This window comes from Octopus sinensis, linkage group LG2 (genome assembly GCF_006345805.1).
Source record: "Octopus sinensis linkage group LG2, ASM634580v1, whole genome shotgun sequence".
In the NCBI taxonomy this organism is placed as follows: Eukaryota; Metazoa; Mollusca; class Cephalopoda; order Octopoda; family Octopodidae; genus Octopus; species Octopus sinensis.
The window spans coordinates 60726057-60744921 of record NC_042998.1 but is presented as its reverse complement, the minus strand read 5'-3'; the positions used below and the strand labels follow the sequence as shown (position 1 = coordinate 60744921).

General features: G+C 34.1%; 1 protein-coding gene across 6 annotated transcripts in view; it reads left to right on the top strand.

The window, feature by feature from the left end:
* The window catches only part of LOC115232642 (dynein intermediate chain 2, ciliary-like), an 87059-nt gene that overhangs the window by 10993 nt on the left and 57201 nt on the right, over positions 1–18865 (top strand). For all 6 annotated transcript variants that reach the window (XM_036513594.1, XM_036513602.1, XM_036513626.1 and 3 more), the window contains 4 exons: positions 4348–4401; positions 7327–7374; positions 10376–10456; positions 15572–15698. In XM_036513594.1, coding sequence (XP_036369487.1) covers positions 4348–4401; positions 7327–7374; positions 10376–10456; positions 15572–15698 — 310 coding nt within the window. The remainder of the gene's footprint in view (positions 1–4347; positions 4402–7326; positions 7375–10375; positions 10457–15571; positions 15699–18865) is intronic.

Below are 18865 nucleotides of genomic sequence, written 5' to 3'. Positions count from 1 at the left end.
TTGTTATAGTTTGTTATTGCTATTGTTTATAACTGTTTTATATATATTAATACATATATAAATATATCTATATCTATAACTTTCACCCTTTACCCTTTTGTATGTATATATATATGATTGATTTTGATTTTGATTTTTCCAGTTTCAGCTAATGAGCTGCGGCCATGCTGGGGCACCGCCATATATATATATATATATATATATATATATATCACGTGATCACGTGACCGACCAGACCATCAGATGTTGTCACACATCGCTGGTCACAATGCGTTCACATTGTTTTAACCTTCGAATGACGCCACCCCACTGGCTAAGCGAGCAGGCCAACAGAAGAAAGAGTGAGAGAAAGAGTACAGCAGGGATCACCACCCCCTGCCGGAGCCTCGTGGAGCTTTTAGGTGTTTTCGCTCAATAAACACTCACAACGCCCGGTCTGGGAATTGAAACCGCGATCCTGTGACCGCGAGTCCGCTGCCCTAACCACTAGGCCATTGCGCCTACACACACATACACACACACACACACACACACACACATATATATATATATATATATATATATATATATATATGAAAGAAGGTTTGAAAATGCATATATATATGTGTTTGTGTGTGTGTAGACATACATATATATATATATATATATATATTTAAAAAAGGAGATGTGGAACACGAGTTGTGATATATAAAAAAGGAAATGAAGAAAATGCTGACAAAATAATTTATGTAATTTAATTAGGTGAAAGTTCTTTTTACCGGTTGCGCATTTGTTATGCTTATCAAAAGATATTTTTTTAAGAGAGATAGAGTTCCTTTCTGATAGATTTTTTCCTCTTATCAGATAAGAGGAAAAAATCTATCAGAAAGGTACTCTATCTCTCTTAAAAAAATATCTTTTGATAAGCATAACAAATGCGCAACCGGTAAAAAGAACTTTCACCTAATTAAATTACTTAAATTACTTAAATTATTTTGTCAGCATTTTCTTCATTTCCTTTTATATATATATATATATATATATATATATAAATATATATTTGTCCACTCTCTAGACTCATTCTTACTTTTCAAGCATCCAAAATGGCAAGACTCCTTTGTCACAAGAATTGATTACTTCACAATGTCCACTGAAAAGCTAATTTAATTAGTGAAAACCAGTTGGATTTCATGACATCCATAAAATATGTATATATATATATCTGTAGGTATATATATATATATATATATATATTATATATATATATATATACACACATACATACATACATACATACATATACATATATATATATATATATATATATATATATATAGTTAATCCAAACATGAAAACACTAAGAGAAAACACAACAACACGAGGACGTGGAACAAGTATAGTATTGTGGGATGCTCAGGAAAGAAAGAAAGAAGGAGGGTTTAACATTTTGAGCGGAGCTCTTCATCAACATACACACATACATTCTGGTGTAAGAGAATTTCTTATCATTGTGGATTATTAAACTGCATACTCAATTAAAGCAACTTGCTCCCCACTGCAGACCTTATTCAATTTTTAATGAACTTGGATTCCAGAGTTATTTCCCTTGTGTTTCTTAATGCTAATGATACTTCTTTTCACTACTTTTTCTTTTTTTCATTTTATATTTTATATTTTGAAGATAGGATCGCTACATTAAATATGTTAATATCCACTTAATCATGGATCAATTAACACAGCTAGGAAGCTTATACATGGCCAACTGAGCTGTTCAATAGGCAGACGCCAAGTCTCACACAACGAATTCCGTATATTCTTTGAAATGGAGAAATTAGAATAATTTGTCCTATTATATGAACAGAGCTACAACAGTAACCACAAAATCTCAGTTTCCACTTAGGAAACATTGGCACAGGGCTACAAATTTATTTGTAGTTGTGGGTAGAGTTGAGTTGATCACCCTCAGTTCTTGAATGTTGCTTTTCCTCAACCCCAGAAGGATGAAAACAAAATTGACTTTGGTTTTGTATTCAGAATATAGAGTGACATAAACTGTACACCATAGAATATTTTGAATACTACTCTATCAATTTATTCATGTTCCACTTTATAAGGCTGATGAAACAATACTAGTAATTAACAATACTGGTAATAGCCATTTAATTGACTGTACTCCTTTGTGTTAATAAGCAAAATCATTATGCTTAGAACAGTTTTTACTCAATGCTTAGTGGCATTTTGTCCATTCTTATATTCAAAATTCAAATTCCTGTGAAGTCGACTTTGCCTTTCATCCTTTTGGAATTGACAAGTACAAGTTGGGCACTGGGGATGATGTAATAGACTAAACCTCTTCTCTGAAATTTCTCGCCTTGTTCCAAAATTTGCAACCAATATGATCCTTTATTTGCACAAGAATGTGTATGCCTAGGCAAGGTATTTTTTTTTTCTTTGAGAAAGTCTATCTCTTGCTCATACGTGCAAGACTCCCCTCTCTCCATGGCACTGATGTTTATCCAAAGGAAAAGGCCACTATCTTGGGCCAATTATGCTTAGCACCAGTATCACTGAAGGTATTGCTAGTAGAATGCAAAGAGCCATAGGAGATACTGCAAGCCATCTTGCTTTACCTTTTAACAGGTCTGTCAATCCACTATATTGGACTGGCAACCCTTGCCAGCATGGAAAACAAGTGTTAAATGACGATGATGATGATGATGATGACTCTGAAAGGAGGAAAAGCAAAGTTTATCTTGACATTTGAATACAGAGCTTAGAGAGTTGGGATAAATACTACGATGCATTGTATCTAACACTCTAACAACTCTGCCATATTCCAGTTCTTGTATTTCTTTTGTTTCTTTTATTCCGTAATGTATGCAACAAATGCCTTAACATTTCATGATTTGTAGTATCCACCAACAGGTGATCAGCTCTAATGACTTCAGAGCAAGTAGACAATCAGAGCTGAAGTGACCATACTTTCTACTAAAGCCATTAAGAAATCTTTCTGCTAAAGGCACAAGGTCTGAAATTTTGGGAGAGGTAGTTAGTCAATTACATTGACCCATGCTCAACTAGTTCTAATTTATAAACCTCGCCAAAAAGGAAAGGCAAAGTCAACCTCAGCAAAATTTAAACTCAGAATGTAAAGTTGGAAAAATGCTGCTAAGCATTTTGTTCAGTGAGATAACAATTCTGCCAGCTCCATGCCTTAATGAAGGGCATTAAAAATATAAGCAAAATGAAATAGTTTCAACTCAATCCATTACATAGTTTAGCCCAAGCACATGATTGCTGGGTGCTTTGTATAAAGTCCTTTCAAGTGCAAACATTTGTCCCAGGCCCCTGGTCTGAGAATAATTCTCCTTTTATTCTCATAGTCTTGTAGACCATAGAAATGGTTATAGGTGCAGTGCTTCCTCATTTAACAAAATCATTAAAAAACAAAATTAAAAACTGGGATCATTTTGCAGACTTCTTCTTATGGTTTAACCCCTCATAGAGAAGCCCACTAATCTGATTAAAGGTATCCTAGCTATGACCATCCTTTTGACTTATTGAGCATTGTGTATGTATGACAATATTATCCAACGTTTCATTCCCTTTTTGAAAAAAATGTAGGGGTGGAGCTGAAGAAAGATTTAGCTGTTATTTCTAGCAGGTTGATTAACTTCATAAATCCTTTTGAGTTGGCTCATTTTATTGATTTGTTTTAACAGTAGCTTTCTGTCTACTTTGTAACACCATATTAGTTAATTTAAAGCTAATCTATTTGATGAATCTCCAGTTTCTATAATGTAAAGCAGGTGAGAGATAAATCTTTCTTGGCAAATATGCTAGTCTCTAGAAATAGCTTTTCCTATAGCTGGAATAAAACTCAGCACTGCAAGCTGCTAATAAAACACATTAGTTCCACAGCGCTACATGCATTTGTAATCTTGATTTAGACTAGCTCCAATCTGCAAGGGATATCAGCCAAATTTCCATCTAATCACACCCTAATGCCTTAAAAAATCAGAGACAAGGTAAATACACGTCTCAAAAAAATGAGGATAGTCATGACTGGAACCTCTTTGATTACAGGTTTACTTTATTGAGGCTGATCTAAACCAACTTACAACTTGTTAAGTTCAATTGCTAACAGCTAAATGTCTTGAATAACACCATAAAGTACCAGTGACAGGGCATGAAACACTGGCCTTTTAATTGGATATTCAATACAATGCTAAGTCAGCTAATTGTGATCTTACATGCTACATTAAGTTACACGTGAAATTGTGTCTTTTGTTTTCATAATTACTTTCGTAAAGATTTTCAGTTCCTTGAAATTTTATAAAATGTTTAAATTGTTCTCATATTTTGAAGGATGGTGATGATTTAACTGAAACTGGGGATGCTGATACAGAAGACTGGATGCATGTAAGTATGATACAATATATTCTTTAACCTTTTGATGCCAACCTGCTTAAGACCACCTTTGGCTCTGTGATATAAACTTCTTATATTAAAGTGATCTAAATTAAACTATTCATTAAAATTTCGTGCTAATTTATATTCCAAACACCAGTTTAATAATGAAAAACTTATTTTAGTAAATTCTTCATTATCTTCAGAATCAATTGAAATAAAATGTAGTATATTTTAAAAGAAATATGTCAACAAAGCAGTTAAATGATAAGTCTATTCTACTAAAAGTACTAAGTGATGACTGAATTATCTAGTGGGAATAAATTTGATAAGATGAAGTTGCAAGTACAATGTAGTGTATCCAATATAATTTTACACCAAAGATGTTAGTAGTTAACTCATTAAAAAACTACATCACAGCATTATTTCCTGCTGATAACATCAAATAGGGCACTTTGTTATATTGGGCAGTTGAAAATATAGTTATAATATTATTATGTTAGTGCAATGTAACTGGCCAATTATTTTGTGGAGACAAAAACAGCACTGTTAAAAATAGCAGCAAAATAGATTTAATTCTTTTTGATGCCAAGCCACCTGAGACTGTCACTGGTTCTATGATACAAAATTCCTGTCTTAAAGTAATCTAAATTTAAATGTGGAATCAAAATTTTGTGCTAATTTATGCTGCAAACACCAGTTTAATAATGACAAGGTTATTTTAGCAAATTTGTCATTGTTTTAATAATTAATTGAATCAAAGTCAGCGTATTTCAACAGAAAGAGAAGCAGACACTCTATTTTGCAATCACTAATGCCTTTACCCAGCTTGTGAAAAATGCATGGTTTGAGTCCTGTCAGTGAAGTTATTTTCTGTCTCAAACTATCACCAGTAATATTTAATGTCATCTATAATATTATGCATCTTGTCATGACATTTGAGTGTTAAGATATCGGCAATCTTTAACTATAGAATGACAGAAAGAAACAATATGAAATTTAACATTCCTTTTAATGTTAATTATTGAATGAGATAACTGAAATCTTTCAACATAACAAAATAAGTTCAAATGTTATGCTTAAGTACGGAATGAAATTGGAGTCTTAGTTAAAAATCTTTAACATTATGAAACAAGTCTTCTTCTTCTTCTTCTTCTTCTTCTTCTTCTTCTTCTTCTTCTTCTCATTATTATTATTATTATTATTATTATTATTCATGCATACACTTACCAGGACTTATTTTCAGGATGAGTGTCAACAAAAATCTATACTAATTCTATTATTTCATGTCTTTTGCTCTATTTACACCCATAGCTATCTTATATCATTGCAACTAGAGCATGAATTTAAATATATGTCATATTGTGTAGAAATCAATATTGAAATTCAACTTTATTATTGATAGATAGACAGATGTAGATGGATTTAAATAAATACTTAGATGTCGTTAAGGAAGTTTGCTTCTTAATTACATGGCTTTGAGTTCAGTCCCACAGCATGGCAACTCAGGCAAGTGCCTTCTACTGCATCTTCTGGCTGACCAACATTTTGTGGATGAATTTAGTGGACAGAAACTGTTTTGTGTGTGTGTATATCATCTAACATCTGTTTTCTATGCTGGCGTGGGTTGCATGTTTTGGCAGGATATGCTCAAATGTCAACCATGCCAAAGCTGACATTGGAGCTTGTACTTTGATTAATGTATGTATGTATGTATGTATGTATGTATGTATGTATGTATGTATGTATGTATGTATGTATGTGTGCATGTGTGTATGTATGTGTATATGTATGTGTGTGTGTCTGTATGTATATATGTGTGTGTGTATGTATGTATGTATGTATGTATGTATGTATGTATGTATGTGTGTGTGTATGTATGTATGTGTGCATATGTGTATGTATGTGTGTGTCTGTATGTATGTATGTGTGTATGTATGTATGTATGTATGTATGTATGTATGTATGTATGTATGTATGTATGTATTTATGTATGATGTATGTATGTATGTATGTATGTATGTATGCATGTGTGTGTATGTGTGCATGTGTGTATGTATGTGTTTATGTATGTATGTGTGTGTCTGTCTGTATGTATGTGTGTATGTATGTATGCATGTGTGTGTTTCTATATGTATGTATTTGATAAGTAGGTAGGTAGGTAGTTATGCATGCATGCATTATGTATGTATGTATGTATGTATGTATGTATGTATGTATGTATGTATGTATGTATGTATGTATGTATGTATGTATGTATTTTTGTGTGTATGTGTGGGGAAGCATTTACATTCTATGCTTTGTATGAAAAATCACTGAGCTACAAACAGTGATATTTTTTGACATTCCCTATCAACAAAACCCTTGTGAGCTTTGCATTTTTGAAGACAAATGGAATGAAAAGTCCTTACATGAAAAGAAGGTAGGGGCATCCTGCTGTAAAACCATGCCTCAGTTATATATATATATATATATATATATATATACATACATACATATATATATATATATATACATACATACATATATATATATATATATATATATATATTATATATATATATATACATACATATATATATATATATATAATATATATATATATATATATATATATATATATATATATATATTATATATATATATATATATATTTATATATATATATATGTACCTGTCTAACTCATGCTGGCATAGAAAAACAGACAGAAAACTTAATAAATGACAATAATACGCTTATTCAATATTTATCAGGGATAACCTCAAAAAGTTAAAGAAGCTTCAGAATATATTTTTAATGGTGTCCCTTATAAATTCAGCATACACTGTTTCAGCATTCCATTCCCCATAGTTTTCTGCTTGCTGTATCTTGTTTAACTGTACATAAGGGCAATAATAATTACACTCAATGTCCTATTTGTGGTTATATTTTGGCAGAGTAAAACATTAGTGAAGCCGGATGACCAACTCTATTTGACTGAAACTGTGAGTAATTTTTATTTATTTTCCCCTTGCTGGTAAACTAATAAAAAAAAAACTATTGTGTATATGTGATGGTTGACATCTCTCACTTGCACAAAACAAATTGGAAAACCAAGTTAATAGTCTAAGGAATCTCCAATAAAAAGTTCAGCAGTTTGTCACTGGTACTGCATAGTGTCCATTGCAGTAGAAACAGTTAAGTTTTGAATAGTTCAGTCTGTCTGGATATAAGTAGGTACTGAAGGGTATAAGCAATCCACTATGGTAGGCTGTTGCAATATGGTAAAACTGGTAAGTGGTTTGTTGTTGTTTAGCTCCAACCATCTCTGAGTGAGCAGACCCATGGTGAAAAGCTTTCTCGTTGCGACCCATTTTTTATTCAGATGTAATGTCCAATACATTCTTGGTTATTTTTTCAGGGTTGTTTTTCATAAGATGAGATGATTTGAGAGTAAAGAGGTGACTGCTATTTCCAACCAATTGAACATCTATGTAGAGATTTCCTTGTTAACTCAAACTACTGATTTCAATTCCTCCTGCTGGTAGCCTGAATAGAAGACCCAAGCTTTTACTGGTTTTATCAGTAGATATGATAACCCATTGATGGATACATTATTTTTTTTTCATTAAAAGACATGTAGTTGACTTAGTCATCTAATGAGAGAAACTAATTGTATTAATAATTTGTTCATAATTAATTACTCCTAAGATACAGAGATTATCAAGTTTAAAGAGTATTTTCCAACTGGCCCAGAAGCTAGAAGTTCATATTCTGTCAGCAGCATTTCACTGTGTCCAAGACCAAGATGCTTAACTCTCAGTCCATCTAATTGGTATTATGTACCACAGTGGTTTGAATAACTAATTGCTCTAAACAGTAATGTCATTATAAAATTAACAACCTAACTGTTAGCTTTCAGTACTGAGTTCAGCCATTTACTCAATGGAGCTAAAAGTAATTTTTATGAAGCATTCATTTCTATATTTAGTAGCAATCATTCTGTCTCAGTACTTCACTTAAGTAACTCATAACAACAATGAATATACTGACTTGCAAATGATAAATGTAGGTCAAGAGAAGTCAGTCCAGCGTCAGAGTTAGTGTTCCTTGTTCGTATTGGATTCAAGCAACCAAGAGAATACCCTCCATCAGTCATTTGCCGTATTCTGAATGCCTTACTTCACTGGGCTTGGATACATTGAAACTCTGACATCTGACAGCTGACTTGGCAGACACCTATAAAATTATTAGTCATCTTACTAAAAGTAACTCTGAGCCCCTTTTCAAACTCCACCTGTCTAACACCCATGGACATGTTTACAAAGTCAGAAAACAGCACAGCTCCCATGACTTTCGGAAACATTTTTTCACGCTAAGAGTTGCTGAAGTATGGAACAAACTGCCGGCATCAGTTATTAGTTGTCGGAGCACTGCATCCTTCAGAACTTCCATGCTTCCTGAGATTCGCCAACACTACACCTGATTTTCTCCCCTCCATACACATGCAAGCATGTATCTGACTCATACACTATTCACTTTCCAGACATTTGTACATTACTGCATATGCTTTATATGCACTTTTGACAAGTTGTGGTGCATCTGAGCACTGTATACAATAATTTCATTATTATTATTATTATTGTTATTATTATTATTGAGTGAGGGAGCAGTGCATGCCATCAAAGTGACACTGGGGTGAAATATATGAAGCCCAGTATACCCATCATGGCTACCCCTCTGATAAGGGTACACCAGGCACATGCATCACAACCATATGTGCACGACATGGTGATTTCATATCAAGATAAACAGTGCATGACCTTGCAGGTGGGGCCCAGTTAGAACTTTCATCTGGTCGAGTAGCCCATCCCGCTCAAAAGGTCCCTGAATAAGGATTGTTTAAGGATGTTGAACGAACCACGCATGTTTCCAAAGGTGAATTATCCAAACCTCTAAGAATTCCTTTCAACACATGGCTATGATGCTCCCCCACTACTTCTGCTTGTGATCAGATATGCATATATTGTCAGTCACTGAGGGATGTGCCCAACTAGTTACGGTCAAACAACTGACAAGCAAATCTGTGGTATTGAGCAGAATATTTGCTGTAGCTCATCCTTTATACCAAGACAAAACAATGCACATGATAACACTTCCAATCAGTTAAGAACAGAAGCCATGAGAGCTACTGTCTGGTACTGCATCAGGGCATTTATTATTATTATTATCATTATTATTATTATTATTAATTATTATTATTATTATATTATTATTAGTATTAGTATTATTATTATTATTATTATTATCTTACTTTTGAATTTAAATTCTAGTTCTGACTACATATTGTGTGTTATGAATAAAATGTAGCATTCTACTCCACATTAAAGTCATTGCCTGCAGACATTCAACAAGTGTCCATTGATTTCCTTGATTGAGATACACCCATAAAAATAGTTATACACATCACTTGCTAGTGAGTATGATCTTCTAGCATGTATCATTCTTTAACAAGCTGTTCTAGGTGCCTCTGTATTGGTGAGCTGACATAAATATTCTCTCAGCCCTCACAGCACATGAAGAAAATTAAAGATACACTAGCTAGAGAGAAATAGAGCTGAAAAGGGCTGTATTACTCTGCTGAGTAGAATGAAGCAATGTGAAATGCAGCATATTGCTCAAAGACACAACATGTCACCTGGTCCCAGATTTGAAACCCCAACCTTATGATCATGAGTCCAACACCCCTAACTACTAAGCCTTGATATTCATTGTTAGGCAACAAAAAATAATTTCTCTTTTGTGACAATAAATTAATTACAAATACAAAAATTACTAAAACAAGCACAAAAAAAAAAAAATCAGAAAAGTAATCAAGAGAAAATTAAATCTCTGGTAATCTGTCAATGTTATTAGTTTATGTGTGTATGATTAAACTGTTTAAAAAATTATTTCTATTAACACACAAATTCTGCTTTTAATGTTCTCTGTGCTTTATAATTAAAGGAACTGAAAGAAGAATTTACTCGCATTTTGACAGCCAATAACCCACATGCACCACAAAATATTGTAAGATTCAACTTCAAAGTAAGTTTATAAAAAAAAAAACAAAATGATAATTTGATTTTCATTTAATTCATCATATATTTCATAATTTTTTTTGTTGTATTTTGTTCTGTTCTAAATCATTTTTCTATTGTGTACATCTGTTTAGTTTTTCTAAAGTGAAGTGTGTGCATGCATAGCTTTTGCAATCATATTGAGAAATCAGGAGACATTTGTTAAAATTCATGTGATTAACGTTAAATGTGAACACTTCATTTGAGGTGGGGGAGAATGTCTATGTGGTTAAGCATGGATGTGTAAGCTAAGAAATTCACTTCACAATCACATAGTTTCAGGATCAATCCTACTGTGCAAGCCCCTGGGCACATGTCTTCTATTGTAGCCTTGGGCTACCCAAAGCCCTGTAAGTAATTTTGCTACATAGAAATTTAAAAAACCCCATAGATACATACATATTTATATGTATATATGTACATATATATGTAGATGTAAAAGAAGATGAAAGAACACTTAAATATTAAAGGTCAAGGCCACTAAAAGGTCATATGTACTGGGTGCGGTGAATATATTGTCATCTAAATTACACAAAAATGAAAATAACACTTATATCTCATTTTAACAGTTATATTTACTAAAATTACATTATTTACAGTTGACAGATATTTATCCTCATCTTGTTTGTTGTTAACACAAATTTTCAGCTGATATACCCACCTGCCTTCATCAGGTGTCTTGGGGAAATTTTGAACCTGGGTTCTCATTGCTAAGGTATCTGTCATCAGTAAGTAATGTAAATAATGTACATAATTCCTCATCTCTTAAATATAGAACTGTATTACCAAAATTACATTAAAATATCTTGAAATACTAAATAGTAAATTTATTCAATAAAATTGCCACTGACTTCAACCATGGCCTCCAGAAGACTTTGAAATCTCCTGAAACTCTTCTGGACTGTCTCCTTGTTTAAGTTAGTGAATACTGCCATAATCCTTGCCTTCAGTTCATCTTTGAGGGGGTTGCAGTCTGGTGAGTTAGGTAGCCAGATGTTAGGAGTGATGTGGTTGCAGAAATTGTCTGACAGCCATGACTGGGTTCTCCTGCTTGGTGCAGAGTCCTGTTGCCAGACATAAGGTCTTCCAGCAGCCACCCTCTTGACCCAGGGCAGCACTACTTCCTCCAAGCACTTGATGTAGGCCTCTGTGTTAAGTCTGAGGCTGTGTGAGAAGGTGAATAGAGACGTAACATTACCATCAGTAGTGATCACTCCAAACACCATGATGTTGGCTGGATGTTTGATTTTCATCACTCTCAGTACATGTTTTAGGGACATGGCAAGCCAACAGTTATTCTGTGTGTTCACCATCTGTTCGTATTGGAGCTTTTGGTACAATTACCAAGCAGTATAGCATGCTGTTTCTAAATTTCTAGCTGAGTGAATTGCATCATGGTGCTGTTTTTCTCACAGATAACTGATCCTACTATCCTGTGTAGTCAACAAAATCAAAAACAAACAATGCACATGCATGAAATTAAAATATGAAATGGTGACAATTTACCCATCACACCCTGAACAGGTGTATACATACATACACAAACAAACAATATATATATATATATATATATTATATATATATATATAATATATATATATAATTATTATTTGAGGGAATATAAATCCAAACTTACAGGGAAAAAAATTCAATTTAGAAATACTAAATCAAATTTCACACAATATAATATATATATATATAAGAAATTAGAAAAAAACATCAATTCAAAATGAACAATTAAATTACACCATCTAGAAAATTACATATAATAAAAATATTAAAATAAAATAACAATAAAATATCAATGATTAAGTAAACTGAAAAAAAATAATAAAAACGTATATAATTGCGTCATATGTAAACAAACACAAGTTTGTTTTTGAACCATTGAAATGCATTGCAGTATAAGTAGGAAAAATATTATTTTCAATGCATAAATACTGATAGAATAGCATATATAGAATAAAATCCTTTTAGATCAGAAAAATTTGTCAGCAGTGGTTCATGGCTGGTTGCTGACAAATTTTTCTGATCTAAAAGGATTTTATTCTATATATGCTGTTCTATCAGTATTTATGCAATTATGCAGTATTTATGCAAGTGCAATAATATATGCAAAACCAATTTTAACTTTCTGATCAATTATTTGGCTATATGCCTTAAATGCTCAAGTTCTGTTTTACAGTGTGACTTTCTTTTGACCTATGGACAGCTGACCAATAATATATACATACACACACACACACACACACACACACACACATCTATATATCTATATACATATACATACACACATACACACACATACATACCCCACCACACACACATACATATGTATGTATATATATATATATGTGTGTGCAGGAGTATGTGTTTCTGTGTGAGAGGTCAAAGAATGTTCCATGCTGCTATATATTTTCTAGGCCACCAAACCACCGGATGTTGTTACTGTTTGTTGCTCAGTCCCAGATCAAATGAACATAGGATTAAACGTTTTCATTCCAGCAATAATCATTCCATCAACATAATGAATCCAAGACTACATTATCCAATATGTACTTCCTTTTTATAAATCAGTAGGGTGTGTTTTGAAGTGTGATTTGGCTACTATTTCTAGCAGATTAAGTGATTCTATAGGAAGAAGTTTGATGGAATATAAAGATGTAAAGAGAAACAAAAGTGAAAAAAACAATACAAAGCAAAACACAAAAGTACATTTTGTTGTTGCAATGGTAGTCATCTCTTACTAAAACATATAATCAGATTTCTTGTGCCAAGATTCTTTACCAAAAGTCTTTGTTATCAACAATGAGGTATATTGATCTAGTGAAGCCTTATGTTTTTCTTAAGTTTATGTTGTGCTTTTTCTCCTCCTATCTATTTCTGATTTGATAATCAATTCAATCATATTGTTGTTGCCATCCAGTTATAGAATTATTCTTAGAATTTTGGCTCTCTCGCTGTTTATTGTAATTTCATTTCTAACCTAGATGAAAAATTTCAAAAGTTGAAAGTAGTTTTCAATGTTTCTGTATCGTTAATATAACTTGTCTCTTTCACTGCTAGAATTTCACTGTTACTAAAGGAATTAAAATAACTCTTGTGTACAATGTTAAAATAGAAGATTACTAACAAATTTCCTGCAATGTTGTGAGTCTAAGTTCCATTTAGGAAATTTGATTTGTTGCAGTTGTTGCAGTTATAATGTGTAGTTACAAGTCACAGCAACAGGTATTAAAAGCCCTTGGGCAAATCAGTGCACAGAGACTTATAGTATTTGTTTATTGACAGCAAGCCACAGTATACTTAGATCAGAAGTGGGCCCTTAGATCAATGAGGCCCCAGGTAACTGGCCAGTGTATCTCTGCAGGTATACAGATGTACCTGGAGACTGAAGAGATAGTCACACAGGACAACATACCTGAACATTGGCTGACTAATTGAATGTCATCAAATAATAATGACACTCAAGTAGTGAACCAAATGTATAAACATAGCCCACATATCCATCATTTCAAGTAATTGCTGTGCTGATGACACCTATTGAGACAGAAACACATGTCCACAGTTGTCCTTTTGTCCTCAGACAACCAGACTGTCTTTTTCTTAATGCTTTTCTTTTTTAATATTTTGGAGCATTATCTTCTTTTCTCATTTGGAATTACTACAAAACCGTAACCAAATGATTGGTCTGACTTCTCTGGAAGCAGAAATTTCAAGAATTCAAGAATTTATTTTGTATGCTATTTAATATACCCTTATCGATATTTGTTATATATATATATATATATATATATATATAGGTGCAGGCATGGCTGTGTAGTAAGAAGCTTGCTTCCCAGCCACATGGTTCCATGTTCAGTCTTTCTGTGTAGCACCTGGGACAAGTGTCTTCTTCTATAGCCTCAGGCTGACCAAAGCCTTGTGAGAGGATTTGGTAAAGAAGCCTGTCATATATATATGTGTGTGTGTGTGTGTGTGTCTTTGTAACTGTGTTTGTCCCACCACCACCACTTGATAACCGGTGTTGGTGTGTTTATGTCCCTGTAATTTAGCAGTTATGCAAAAAGACCAATAGAATACTGCTCCTGCCACTCCCTCTCCCAGCCACCCTCTTCTGTATCCTTTTGTCTTCTCCAGCTCTTTGTTTATCCACTCTTCAGCCCTACCCATTTTTCAGTCATCCCCCTATCCCCTTATTCTCTTTCCCATACAGTCTTGTCAACAGCTCTCCCATCCATGCTCTTGTAATCAGTTTGTACATTGAGGGACAACCTGGGCATCTTATCACTATTATCTATCTCTTGCATCTCCTACTCACCATTTTCCTTTTTCTGTCTCCCTTTCCCATATTAGATGTGATTGCCATGCAGATCCCTCTACAAGAAGCTGCTTTTCCCCCTCCACCCTTATAGTAATCCCCTCATTCCCTAGCATGAAAGTGAGCTCCTAACACCCCCAGAGTTCACCCTCCTGTGAATCGTGTAGTAACTTCAAAAGTCCAGGTAGCACATAGAAAGCACCCAGCCCACGCTGTAGAGTGGTTGGCATTAGGAAGCACATCCAGCCACAGAAACTGAGCCAAAGCAGATACAGGTGCAGGATGGAGTCTTTGGACACATCAGATCCTATCAAACCATGCAACCTATACCACCGTGGAACATGGAGTTAATGATGGTAATAATGAACTGATATTTCCTCATATATTTCCATCATATGTGAATTATATACTTTGGTCATCATCATCATCATCATCATCATCATCATCATTTAACATCCGCTTTCCATGCTAGCATGGGTTGGACGATTTGACTGAGGTCTGGCAAATCAGACTCCAATCTGATCTGGCAGAGTTTCTACAGCTGGATGCCCTTCCTAATGCCAACCACTCCAAGAGTGTAGTGGGTGCTTTTATGTGCCACCGGCACAAGGGCCAGTTTGGTGGTACTGGCAATGGCCACACTCAAATGGTGCTTTTTATGTGCCACCTGCACAGGAGCCAGTCCAGCAGCACTGGCAACAACCTCGCTCAAGAAATCATTATTTAGTTATTGATATAATAATAAATGTCTTCACTTTTTAGGAAAGACAGTATAAACCAATCTCAACTGTTGATCAACTGGCTGTCCATTTCACTCTTGATGGTAACATCATCCATAAAGATACCGATGAGGCAAGGCGACAACTTACGCGAATGAATGTTCCAGATGGTATTTACCAAACTTATTTTCTCAATTACCCACCCAACAAAAAATACAAAAACCTCTAAACAAGCACTCTTTCAGAAATTACTGGCTTTCCTAGCTCTTCAGGAATTCTGTCTTGAATTACGTTAAGTAAAATGGTTTTGATACAAAATGTAAGGTTATTTATTTCTAATAAAGGAAGCAGGCCACTCATTTTGGGGGCAAAATGTAGATGATTAAAACAATCCAGTAATTTAACAAGGATTATTTACATCATATCACATGAGGTCAATAGTTCAGATCTTATGACGATAATTTTGTCGTATTCTAAAGCAAGGAACATAACACTGCATACCTCAGTTTGTTTGACAAATATTACAATCAATTTTTCCAACACTTTTGTGAGTCTGTGGATCCACCATCCTAATAATAATAATAATAATAATAATAATAATAATAATAATATAATAATAATTATAATTATAATAATAATAATAATAATTATAATAATAATAATAATAATAATAATAATAATCCTTTCTACTAAAAGTACAAGGCCTGAAATTTGGTGGCAGGGGACTAGTTGATTACATTGATCCTAGTGTTTCACTGGTACTTGATTTATTGACCCTGAAAGGATGAAAGGCAAAGTTGACCATGGCGGAATTTGAACTGCGAACGTAAGGACAGATGAAATGCTGCTAAGAATTTTGCCTAGCATGCTAATGATTCTGCCAGCTCCCCTCCTTAGTAATAATGATGATGATGATGACGACAATGACGAAAAAGGTATCAGAGGGTGATGCATAACCTGTGCACATAAATTTTCTTTCGCAAATTATAGTGTGGCTTACAATCCATTGCTTACCCATGCTTTTTAATGCGACTGCATTAATTATTCTTTTTAAGTATCACCATTATAGGTATTTATACTCCGGTGAAATTAAGAAATCAACTTGTAAATAAACAAGTGGTGGTGGTAGTAGTAGTAGTAGTAGTAGTAGTAGTAGTAGTAGTAGTAGTAGTAGTAGTAGTAGTAGTAGTAGTAGTACCATAAGCAGATGTTTTGAAAAGTTTGAGGAACATCTTGGTTGTATCAACTACTCTTCTGTTATCAACTCTTCTGTTATGCAGAAAGCTTGTTTGTTAGTGACAGCAAGAATCTTTAGAAGGTACTGGGTGCCTAAAGTCGCAGGATGTGACTTGCTTTCCAGCAGAATGATTTAGCATAACACCTATGACCGAGAGATGAAAACAAATAGCCATAATTTTTTTCTATTACAGGTACAAAGCCTGAAAATTTGGTGGGCAGGTAGCTAGTTGATGTAATCGACTCTGGGGCTTAATAATAATCATTATAATAATAATGATGATGATAAAAATAATAATCGAAATAATGATGATAATAATAGTAATAATAATAAAATAATAATAATAATAATAATAATAATAATAATAATAATAATAATAATAGTTGCACAGAGAAAAATTTGTAGGGAAGGTATATGGCTAATTGAAGGCACGCCAATAAAAGATTTGTGCTAATTTTATTAACCCTAGTGCAATTTGAGTTAGGAGTGTTAAGAGCCATAAATAGATACAGCAAGGCACATCAAGTGGGGTACAAACTACCTTTTCCGCTAAGATATTGCTCTCTACATATTTGTGATGCTAACTCTACTATACAGCCAGCTGTGATGGCACAGTCAATAATTAGCAAGTATGTCAGAGACAACATATACTCATGCTTTATAACAGAGGTATGAGGCCAGAAATGTTAGCAGAGAGATTTAGTCGATTAAATTGACTTCAGTGTTTTACTGGTACATATTTTATTGCTCAAGGAAGGATGAAAAGCAAATTCAGCTTTGGTGTTGGTGAGTTTGAACTCACAATATAAAAGAATGTAACTGAATCCAGCTCAGTATTTTCTCTTTTGTTTCTCTGATATTGCCAACTAATAATCTTTCCTACTCTAAGCACAAAGCCCAAAGTTTTTGGGGAGGCGGGGGCAGTCGATTAGATTGACCCCAGTACGAAACTGGTACTTAAATTATTGACACCGAAAGGATGAAAGGCAAAGTCGACCTCAGCAGAATTTGAACTCAAAACATAAAGCCAGACGAAATACCACTAAGCATTTCGCCCAGTGTGCTAACATTTCTGCCAGCTTGCCACCTTATATAACAATAATAATAATAATAATAATAATAATAATAATAATAATAATAATAATAATAATAATAATAATAAGTTAAGTTAAGTTAAGTTAATTTTTTAGCTCAAAAAGTGAAAAGCAAGGCCATGTAGGGGGACATCGAGTTATGTACAGGGAGGGTGTTCATTTCTGGTCAAGAGAGACCTTGAACCGAGCGGTCGTCGGCATCTTTACTATCTCGTCTTGCAGCTTATTCCACGAATCCGCAACCCGGATGGAGAAAGCCCCGCTCCTTCGATTGAGATGAAATCGTCGCAGATAGAGCTTTTCGGAGTGACCCCGCAGCCAATGCTCTGGAGCAGGAGTGAAGAACAGCTCTTTCGAGAAATTACACTTTCCGCTTATGATGTGAGCAAGAATGAGATCACCACGGTGTTGTCGTTTTTCTAGAGAATAAAGGTCGAGCGTCTTCAGCCTTTCTTCATAAGACAAATGCTTGAGACCAAGAACCATGCAGGTAGCCAGCTTCTGGACTCTTTCGAGATGATGTATGTCTTTGAGGAGATAAGGAGAAGAGGCTTGAATCCCGTACTCCAATATGGGTCTCACCAGCATGACATAGAGTGGTAGGAATATGGCTGCTTAATAATAATAATAACATACATAACTAGAACAGCAATGGACCCTGATAAAATAATGGCAAGAAAAGCCCCTTTATGGCAAATACTGGACTAAACTAAATGTAAAAGATATAGACAGAGAAAAATTCCAGCAATGGTTGAGAAGCTCAGGACTCAAAGCAGAGATGGAGGGATTTTTAATTGCAGTACAAAACCAAAGCCTCCCCACCAGAAATTACCAGAAACATATACTGAAAAGAAACATAACAAGTAACTGCAGAATATGTGGAGATGGACAAGAAACAATAAATCATATTATATCTGGCTCCCCAGTCCTGGCTAAGAAGGAATATATTCACAGACACGACAGAGTTGGGACCTACATACACTGGAAGCTATGCCAACACTATGGA